The 11,174-nt window shown below is 36.1% G+C and overlaps 1 protein-coding gene across 3 annotated transcripts; it reads left to right on the top strand.

Moving 5' to 3' along the window:
- Window positions 1-252: 252 nt before the first annotated feature.
- Window positions 253-10,436, top strand: LOC142636104 (protein SCAR3). Of its 3 annotated transcripts, none has more exons than XM_075810180.1 (9): window positions 253-728; window positions 2,718-2,881; window positions 4,759-4,882; window positions 5,025-5,154; window positions 5,531-5,598; window positions 5,689-8,920; window positions 9,025-9,126; window positions 9,899-10,003; window positions 10,095-10,436. In XM_075810180.1, exons 1-9 carry the CDS (start codon window positions 574-576, stop codon window positions 10,143-10,145), a joined length of 4,131 nt encoding a protein of 1,376 aa, XP_075666295.1. In that variant the 5' UTR covers window positions 253-573; the 3' UTR covers window positions 10,146-10,436. The 3 variants fall into 3 exon arrangements, with proteins under 3 accessions (XP_075666295.1, XP_075666296.1, XP_075666297.1); XM_075810181.1 differs by having other exon boundaries at window positions 293-728; window positions 9,028-9,126; XM_075810182.1 differs by lacking the exon at window positions 253-728 and having other exon boundaries at window positions 2,748-2,881; window positions 4,748-4,882.
- Window positions 10,437-11,174: the final 738 nt, after the last annotated feature.

The raw sequence follows: 11,174 nt of genomic DNA, 5'->3' as shown, positions 1-11,174 counted from the left end.
CTTAGAAAAAGTCTTGGTCTTTCTCTCCAAACCTCGGGAAACGCACCAAGCCCAAACCGGTCATTTTAACCCACGAAATCAAACCAACGGTCCGGCCTTAGGACAAGGGTCAACCCTCCTTAGCGGACACCGCAAGTCATTCCATTGAAAACCAAAGGGCATTTTGATACTTTGCCACACACACACACCCCGATCTCATTGTAGTTCGAACAATGATTTCACTTAAGAGGAATCCCTTGCAGAGTTGGCAATGACCCACCCCCCACCCCCACTTCCCAAAAACTAAAAAACAAACAAACAAAAACATAAACAAGCACTCTTTCACTCTCTCTCTCTCTCCCTCTCGGCAGTTAAGCTGCTCCAATCTCTCCCACCTAATTCACACACACAAACACCCACTCTTTCTGTATTTCCCTCAGTTTTTAAAAATAAAACTAAATTCCCTCTTTTGCTTTCTCATCTCAAGCTAATTCCGTCCATTTATTTCTCTCATTCATTTCCCCCCCTTCATTCATTCATCTCTTTATTTCACAACACAGAGAGAGAGAGAGAGAGAGAGAGAGAGAGAGAGAGATGCCATTGGTGAGGTTCGAGGTGAGAAATGAGTACGGTTTGGGGCAGCCGGAGCTTTACAAGGAGACCAACAGAGACGATCCCAAAGCCGTGCTCGACGGTGTCGCCGTCGCTGGCCTCGTCGGGATCTTACGCCAGCTCGGCGATCTTACTGAGTATGATTTTTCAATATACTTCACTAATCTCTATTAGCTTGCTTTGTAAGAACCGTGATTTGAGAGCAAGTTTTTTCAAATTTGCATATACTTGCTCCTCTCTAATTAGTTACATTCTGTGCTTTTCTGCGCTTGGAAGTTTCTGGATTGTTCAAAATCAAAGGAACAATTGACTTGGAAGCTTTAGTTGTTAGAGAAATTGTTTTTGATTTTTGCCTTTGGATCCTCCAATAAGCTAGACATTACTGCACGGAATGTAATTAAAGAAACATTTTAGTGTGATTCTGAAAAAAATTTTCACTCTCTTAATTTGCTGCTATGTCAATGCCCTAAATCAAAAATTCAAAAAAAAAAAAAAAGTTTAATTTTCAGGTTTCTGTAGTGGTTGTTTGTGTTTTAATATTTCATTAATTTCTATTTGCTTGCTTGCTTTAATAATGTAAACTGTAATTTTGAGAGCAAGTTTTCAAATTTATCTATATATATATATATATATGCTTTTCTCTCTAATTAGTTGCACTCTTGAAGCTTCTGGATTGTTCTTGGAAGGAATGAGGGAAAGCACTAGATAATGGATAGTAAAGCATTTTCCATTTAGGTTTTTTCATTAACTTTCAAGAACTTAGTGTTATTGAGTTACAACTAATCTAAAGCTAATCTGCATGGAATCTTTATATTGATGGAGAAGTATAAGTAGTTAGGGATTTTTTTTTTTAATAAATTTTTTTTATCTCTAGATCCTCCAATAAACTAGAGCATTGACTGTGATTGACAAAAAATTTTTAGTGTAATTCTGAAAATTTTGAATGATTGGTGGATTTTGTGTTGCTGCTTACATGCAGTGAATCTAGATTACCAGTGCATGAAATGCAGAAGCGTTTGTTGAAAGAGCTGAATGAGGAAACTTTGGGAGTACCCTTTTAGTGAAAGGCAATCTAAGTTCATTGAATTTGCGATTTGGCTTAGGAGTACCATCTATTTTTAGAAAATTTGGGTGGTTATTCTTTGGAACTTAAGATTTTATCATGGTCATGGAGCCTTCAACTTTCATTACTTGTTGCAAATGCTATTAGGATGTTAGCTATTTTGGAGACAGATTGTGCTAGATAAAGAGTTTGAAATCATTGAGCTTAGTTAAGGCATTTCTAGGAAATGAACTAATGTCCATATTTTCAAGTCTTGGTCAAGTGGTAGGGTGAGGTCTGCATGCTCAAACATGCTAGAAAGTCTAAATAAATATGTGATGTACTGGGTTTGAATAAGTTTGGCATTTTATTTTTGGGTGGGGGTGGGGTATGTAGGGTTGGGCTTGTCACAAGTGAAAGCTTAGGACTCAAATTGAGGTTTAGGTGTTTAGATGCCCAAGGCAGTATGTATTTTTTTAGCTTAGCACTATTATTTGAAATTTGTGGATGTTCTACTTTGGCTTGAAATTATTGTTTCTGGTGTCAAAAGTGAGCTCCTCCAGTATAGTGAAGAGCAAATGACTGGTGAATATTGGCCACTTATCTCTATAACATACTTTTGAAACTGTTCAGCTATAAAATGATTTTGAAAATCTTAGGACACAGTCTAATACTATAAAGAATGCAGACTTCATTAGAACCCCCCCCCCCCCCAATAAAAAAAAACCCTGCCCTTTTCTTGTTGAGGGTATGGAGTAACAAAAAGCAAGTAAGAGTTGTTGTATCTTCATTTGGGAGAATCTCTGATCTTTACCTTTGGTTTTTCATGTTATGAAAAATCATTCTCGAGAACATACTTTTTAAGATAAGTACATAATATTCACTAGAATAATTAGACGTGGATCAGACAAACAGTTGTGATATGTATATTGTACTCTCTAGAACAACTGCTTTTGTATAGTTTGAATGCTGAGCACCTGGGACTAAAATTGATTATGCTCTTTCAAATATGTATAGTCTTTGTTTCTGGTCTTAACCGTCACACAACAATTTCAACTGACACATGATCTGTGAAATGGTGTAGATTTGCAGCAGAGGTATTTCATGGCTTGCAGGAGCAAGTAATGACTACAGCTTCTAGAAGTCATAAACTAAAGGTTCGTGTACAGCGCATCGAAGTTGCACTTCCTTCCCTTGAGAAGGCTGTACTGACGCAAACAAGCCACATTCATTTTGCTTATACTGCTGGTGTGACTCTTTACCCGTGCTTTAATCTGATGTCATCTTTTTATACGTTGTCACTGAAATTCTATATAAATTCTATCACATGCTAAATTGGTCATAATTTTGGGTTGAGTAAATGCTCCAGGTCATTGTATTTATGGTGGAAATATGATTTATTGAATTTTAGATAAATTTTTATATAAGTATCTGTAACTTTTGCTTTCTAAGACAACATTTTTTTATATCTTTTTAGGCAATCATTATTTGTGTCTAATAAATCTTGTTGAAATCGTCATTATTGAAACAGCTATTGAAGCCTAAATTAACTCCATCTTATAGTGATATGTCTCATGAAATAATACAAAAGAACAAAAGGTTAGGAAGTTAGATTATTGTTGATACACTCTAATGTATTATGATCATTTTGACACTAAAATATATACTCTAGGGTCTAGACATTTGCTCTAGTTAACTGTGATTAGGCTCATCTAATTATTGAACCTTTTACATTTACTACACTAATAACCAACTCAAATGAAACCAGTTGCATTGTCAGATACCAAAATTTAGAATGGGCTGTGAAAGTGGCAAGTTTCAAATTACCATTGGTCTGTGGCATCTTAACAGCTGTTACATATGTATGTACAAAAGCCCAGTTGTAAATGAATTGTAAATTTGATTTTTTGCTGGTTATTTATGTTAGTTGCACTAGGACAAATACCCTGTCTTACAGTGCTTAAAATTTGTTATGTAAAACAGAGATATACGCAAGCGTGTTTTGTTCTCATTTTATATTGAATGATATAGTAGGGTAACAGCATCAGAAATTGAATTATGACTGTCCAATATGAGGACATTCCCTAACTTCTCTGTATCCAAGCATAAGCCTCTTTAGGGCCAAAAATTGGTGCAATCTTTGCATGAAATCCTTTTTTTTTTCCTTTCCATTTCTATGCTTGAATCTGTGTTTGCTGCAAGCATCTTTGTTCCTTTGTTTTTCTTTGACTTTTGGCAAAGCGATGAAGGAGATAGTAGAACAATCATAAAATACCAGAATCAGATTCTTGGATCTCTCACCAATTTCTCTGCATCTGCGGCTTCAAATTTTGAATTATAAAGTGTGCCAACAATATGTTGGACATATAGGGAGGTCACATTTAAGACAGAGGACATCTATAAAAAAAAAAAAAACTTAGATCATTCACTTTTAATATTCTGACTGAAGCTCCCTTTGAAGTGTCTGCAGAAAGAGATTTCTTGTGGGATTTAAATGGGTTTCCTTTAATAAAATGTGCCAATAATTGAAACATATTGTGAAAATATAGAGAGTGGCTTAGACAATGTGTGCTAAAATTTTGAAATTGCGGTTATGCAACATCAGCTGTAGTCCAGAGGATGGAATCATGTGTCAAGTACTATCAGATGAAATGATATTCATTGAATATTTCAGTAGGATTTAATCACTTCTTTCGTACCTTTTTGGGATTTAGGGGAAGCTTGACATTTTTTTATCTAAAACCTAGAAGGTATATGTAGATTAAAGACTCAAGAAATCTGGCGACTAACTATGAGAAGATAATCCTAAAATATTCACTAAGTTTTCTTATCTGATCGCATATTTCATAGGATAGGACATGGAACTGAAAAACAATATTCTTGAAGGTTTTTAGTGTAAATTACTGAAAGTCAGTCATTGTGGCACTATTGTATGTAATAAGGGAAATTGCATGGTGCTAACAGATAGTCTGGTTCAGTCATAATTTTCATCTTAACTTGTTAATTATATTTTGTGGCAGGGTGTTCTTTTGTAGAGATTTTTCTATGTATGGTTAAGATTCTTTTAGTACTACATGAATCTTCTAGATAATTCAAATCCTTAATGTAAAGCAGTTGCTTTGCAGGTTCTGAATGGCATCCTCGTATTCGAATTGAACAAAATCACTTCATCAACAATGACTTGCCACGGTTTATTATGGATTCCTATGAGGGATGCCGCGATCCTCCACGTTTGCACTTGCTTGACAAGTATAATAAACTTTTTCTTACAAAAGCTAAACTATTCTTGTCTCTATGTGTTTTCCTTATTAGAATGACAAGAATATAACATACTGAAGTTTAGGGTTGATCCTAATTAGTACATATATGAACCTTTTGCTTTGCCATTCAGATTTGATGCTGGTGGCCCAGGATCTTGTTTAAAGAGATATTCAGATCCAACTTTCTTTAAAAAAGTGCCTTTTACCTCTGATGAACCGACTGAAAAAACCCAAGCCAATAGGAAGGCTCGTAAAAGCAAGGTATGTACTTTTATAATGAATTCAGTGACATTATTTAATGTTTATTAGAATCATCTATCTAAATAATGTACTCAAATTCATGTCAATCAAGTAATTTTCCTTCCTAGCCTGTAGGCATATTGCAAAACAAATTTTCTTTAATATTTATAACTTGCCAGTACACTGGATGAATTTGCTTTAAAAATTTCTCAATGGAATTACATAATTTTTATGACAATGGACTTATATCAAGCAATGAAATTACTTCTGAGATTTATTTCGTAAGGATGAGTACTAGGTTGCCATGCCATACAGTTAGAACTTAGAATTGCCCAAACTAAATTTAATTGCTGCTGCTATGTGGAACTATATATTGATTAAAATACTAAATGGACAGAAAAAAAGGTCATCGCAACGGAATGGACAAGTATTGCGCAGTACATCAATATCCAATCGCAGTAGCAGGTAGCCTATCTACATGCATTCAATTGAATTAGGCATATCATCATTTCATTTTGATGAATTAACAAAGGTGTGTGGCATCTGACTATGCAGATTGCAGTTTTCTTCTCCTACTGTTAACCGGCAAACTTCTCCTTTGCAAACTACCTCAGCAGTAGACATAATGTCAAATTCGGACATGGGAGACCGCTCAAATTCCTTTGATTCAAGAAGTGGTTTGCAGTTCACTTCTCATATTGTCAATGGGCGGACTTCTCCTCAAACTGCCTCTACAGTTGACACAACTTTGGACCCTGGAGACCATGCAAATTCTTATGATTCAAGAACTGCTTCAGGATATATTGAATGTGTTTTCCATCCAAGTCGTTCTGTGCAACCTGAACAACAGGAATCACCATCTTCTAGGTTGATGCAGCCTAATGATACCCTTGATTCAATTTTTCCTGAGGAGGAAACTAAGGCTATAGTTGATAACTTTCCACAAAGTTTGTTACAAGAGCAAATGGCCTCTGGTTCTTGTGTTACCTGGGATGAAAAGTCAGAGATAGTGGAGCCTAAGGGTCACCAAAGTGATAGGGATGAAGCTCCAGAGACGCTGTTGTCAAATTCTGACACAGATACACATGAAGGGAGAGGAGATGACCTTAGAAATGTTGATCAAATGGATACACATGAAGGGAGAGGAGCAAACCTTAGAAATGTTGATCAAATTGATACACATGAAGGGATTCGAGTAAACCTTAGAAATGTTGATCATATGGATACACATGAAGGGAGTGGAGTAAACCTTAGAAATGTTGATCAAATGGATACACATGAAGGGAGAGGAGTCAACCTTAAAAATGTTGATCAAATGGATAAACATGACGGGAGAGGAGTTACCCTTAGAATTGTTGATCAAATGAATACACATGAAGGGAGAGGAGTTGACCTTAGAAATGTTGATCAAATGGATACACATGAAGGGAGAGGAGTTAACCTTAGAAATGTTGATCAAATGGATACACATGAAGGGAGAGGAGTTACCCTTAGAATTGTTGATCAAATGAATACACATGAAGGGAGGGGAGTTGACCTTAGAAATTTTGATCAAATGGATACACATGAAGGGAGAGGGGTTGACCTTAGAAATGTTAATCAAATGGATACTCATGAAGGGAGAGGAGTTGACCTTACAAATGTTGATCAAATGGATACGCATGAAGGGAGAGGGGTTAACCTTAGAAATGTTGATCAAATGAATACAAGTGAAGGGAGCGGAGTTAACCTTAGAAATGTTGATCAAATATATACACATGAAGGGAGAGGAGTTAACCTAAGAAATGTTGATCAAATGGTTACACATGAAGGGAGAGGAGTTAACCTTAGAAATGATGATCACATGGATGGCCTGCATCATGAAAATAGTCTTGAGTTGATGTCTGGCATGAATCAAATTGATGACATTGAAAGCGAAACAGATAATTACATGGATGCACTCAACACTATTGAATCAGAATCTGAAAATGATATTGACTGTCAAACAAAAAGGGAAGTTGAGCTATATAACTCCGATAGCGATGATGAAGGAATAGATGTAATCCATGAGCTTCCTGTGAATAGTTCAGACCATATTCCTCCAGAATTGGAATCTCATACTGCATCCTACATTTCCTCAAATGAAGGAATGCTATCAAACATACCCAACTTAGATCCCCCAGAGACTTTTGCGAATGAACAGATGCCTCAAATGGCTAAAATATCTCCTAATTTAGACCATTCAGTAGACAATGATTCCAGTGAAAGCTCTGATATTCTTGATGATTCCAATTCAGTATCTGTTAGTGGTCCAATATCCTCTGCCTCTGAAATCTCTGATTTCAGGGATCCATCGACGGGTAAGATCATAAGCGGATTTTGCAAGTCTCAAGAAACTCCAGCTGACATTTCTGGCGTTCATTCAAATACTTTCTGGACTAATGGTGGCTTGTTAGGACTTGAACCGTCAAAACCTCCTGATTTCACCATGCAGAATGCAATGAAACAGGATTCAGTGAATAGAAGTAAAGATGAAACAGTTTGCCCGTCAGCACATGGTTTTATGCTCAGAGGTGATGAGCATGAAGCAAAACAAGATATGTTGGCCAAGAAAGCTGGAGTCATTGAAAAGGATCCAAGTTATGTATGCTCCACATCATGCCAAGATGATGGTGTCTCCACCAAGAAGACAGATTCAGGATTTTCACCAGCTGATTCGGATTCCAAGTGTGAAATTAGTGTAATGGCACCTAAAACCGTGATGCCAGTCGCACCAGATATCAAATCCAGTTATGCTGAAGGTAATCAGGAAAATGATGAAAACTCATCCCTAGTGTTTGGACTCAGCCGGAGGCTACTAGCAAATGGTTTGTATAAAAAAGTTTCACTTGTTCGTCATGACAATCCTGAACCTGTTAGTTCTGTGGATGCTGTTGGATTGGAGCAATGTAGCGGGCAGCATAGAGTTGTGAATCAAACAATTCCTGAGACAACTACCGAAGAGCAGCTTGGACATGGGTCTCCTGTAGATTCACTTACTTCTTCACCACCTCTTGAACATATGAAAATATCTTTCCATCCCCTAAATAGCTTGGAGACTTCCAAACTAAAACTGAAATTTCCTGATGGGAACCAACGCTTTGAAGGCATGAGAGACATGTTTCCATCATTTCAGTTGGTCCCTGAGCCTGATATTCCTCTGAATGACTTTGTTTCTGAGTCTGATGATGACACATTTTGTAGATCATCTCCTAATAAGTCAGATGATTGTCTTAGCCATCACTCTGAGTCAAATTCTGAGCCGTGGGAATCTGGTGAGACTCCTGAAATCAACAATCTTGAACTATATGATGCCTTATGCAGAATCTCATCGGGGGAATCTATGTCAAGCTCTATGGAGTTTGTGGGGACAGCCAATAATGGCGTCCAGAGTGATGGTGGAAACAAAAGTGCAGACGCCAGAAATGGTGTGGAACCTTCTCTGTCTGGTCCTTTCCTTGATCTTCCCAATTTTGATACTGTGAATCCTGTTCTTCTGCAAAAAACAAATGACGATTCTAATCTCATCAAGTTGGAATATCCTGGACAGCCTACCCCCCAACCTCCACCTCTGCCTCCTGTACAATGGCGGATGTCCAAACCTCATGTGGATGTGACAGAAGACGAAGAAGACGGTTTATTTGAAGCTCTTAAATCTGCATTTGATCTGAAACTTTTGGGATCTGCCATGTTTCAGCAACCTAAGCCAGCCCCAGCAAAGCAACAAGATGCTAACAAGGAGGCCGATGTTGTAGAACAGAAGAGCAAGGTACCACAGTGGTGTAATTCATTTATTGTTCTTTAATTATTAATTTTAGTATTTAATAAAAAATGTGAATTGCCTCATAGAAGTCTTAAAATTGTATTTGGCAGCAGGACCAGCAGAAGCTGAATGGGCAAAAAGAAGCTAATCAAGCTATGAATGGTACAGAAATGGATGAAAGGGGAGATTTCCTACAACAAATAAGATCGAAAGTAAGTAGCCACTCTCTTTTGTACTTTGGCTGCTTTTTCAAATTCCTGGTGAATGTGAAAGCTACCTATATATGGGTGTGGGACTGATTTGGATTGAATGTGAAATGTGTAAAAGATCAGAGGTTATACAAGTTAAATAACGTGGGCTTTCTTAAAGAGTGAGAAATTGTGATTGTGACAGTTAGCTGCCTCTTACTCTGAGTTAACCTCATTTAAAGATGATTGACTTCTAGCACATAAGTTCTGGCATGATTTTCGATTATGAAGAAATCTCCTTGATCCTTATTGATAAATTTTGTTTCTTATCTAGGAAAAGAAAAGGAAAAAGCAAAAATAAAACAAGATTCTGAATTTGGATTACTGGATGGTTCTAAACATATCATTGTGAAAACTAATATGCAAGCTTGGCTTATATCATATTACTAAATATCCCATTTTCAAGTCAAGAGAAAAAGAAGAAAAAGAAAGAAGGGGGAGGGGGGGGGGGGGGGGGGGGTTGGATATTATAATGTACATACTAAATGCCAGGACTAATTCTGGGGGCCATAGGCAATGTGTACTTTGAGCATGTTTATGTCTGTCTGTAATTGTAGATATCTTAATATAGTAATTGGTTATGTTGTAATAAACTTGTATCTTGATCAGTACTTCCAGTTATGCATCATTTCTGTGAAGTTATATGTCCGTTCTTGTATGACCTTGCTAGATAAATTTTCTATACAATAAAATGGAGTTAACTCTAGCTAATTGTGCTGTTTTTATATTATACCAGTCTTTTAACCTGAGACGCACAGTGACTGCAAAGCCAAATAATACGCCAGGGCCAACCAATGTCCAAGTCACTGCAATCTTGGAGAAAGCAAATGCAATTCGCCAGGTTCCAATTTCTTACTCCCCTTACTCTTCTTTTTCCTGTATATGTTCATTCTCTTGTCATGTATGAAACTCATAGTGGAGAAATTTGTCAGGCTGTTGGTAGTGATGATGGGGATGATGATGATACTTGGAGTGATGCTTGATTTATTCCTTTCAGAACGTGGTAGGGTCCATGATAAGCAATTTTCTTGTAACTGTGAGTTTAAAAAGTTGGGTAAAGCTGCATTATATATATGTGAATAATTCTAGTTTCTTTTTGTAATTAATTGTAGGGCTTCTTTGTATCTTATTGTGATCATTTAATTGATTCCTTGTTAAGTCAGTGTTGTAAACAATTTGATAAACTCTCAGCCTGAGCACAATGTAATCTACATATTTGAGGCAAAAGTGATATGCAAGGCCTGAAAATATGATGGTTTCATCGGTTTTATTTATTTGTTGGGGTGGTTTTTTTTTGATCAATTTCTTTAGCATTTTTTGATGAATTACATCTTAACCTTTCAATCATATACTGTCTGAGTGGAAGGATAAAAAAGTGGATTTAGGAAGGAATAGGCATAGAAGTAACTTGCATAAATACTTACAAGTTTTTAGCTGGTTGTCTTGGCCAATAGTTTCAAAATATAAAAAATTTGAAACAATAAGCCTAGTCATAACAAAAAAAAAAAATCACAACTACCAATATGGCAAGTTGTTTTTATTTGGTTGTTTTGGCCAATAGTTTCAAAATATAAAATATTTGAAACAATAAGCCTAGTCACAAAATAAAAAAATAAAAAATAAAAATCACAACTGCCAATATGGCAAGTTGTTTTTATTTGGTTGTTTTGGCCAATAATTTCAAAATAGAAATCTTGAAACAATAAGTCTAGTTACATAAAAAAAAAAATCACAACTACCAATATGACAAGTTGTTATTGGTAAAAGTAAAAAAGTAACATCAGTAGTAAGTCTAAACAAGAATTAATAAAAATTTGTCAATTTGACTATTGTAAAAATTGTTTTGCTTATAATGTTACTTATTTTGAAATGGATTTCCTTTGCGCCATATTCTTATCAATAGTTTCAAAATTGATGTATTTTAAAAATAGTTATTAGATTTGTAATTTTGAGCCAAATAATTCTAATAGAGAAAAGTTGTACATAATAGGTAGTCTAGGAGATTGAGAAGC

Source organism: Castanea sativa, chromosome 5 (genome assembly GCF_040712315.1).
Source record: "Castanea sativa cultivar Marrone di Chiusa Pesio chromosome 5, ASM4071231v1".
Taxonomy (NCBI): Eukaryota; Viridiplantae; Streptophyta; class Magnoliopsida; order Fagales; family Fagaceae; genus Castanea; species Castanea sativa.
This window is presented reverse-complemented; position numbering and strand designations above follow the sequence as displayed.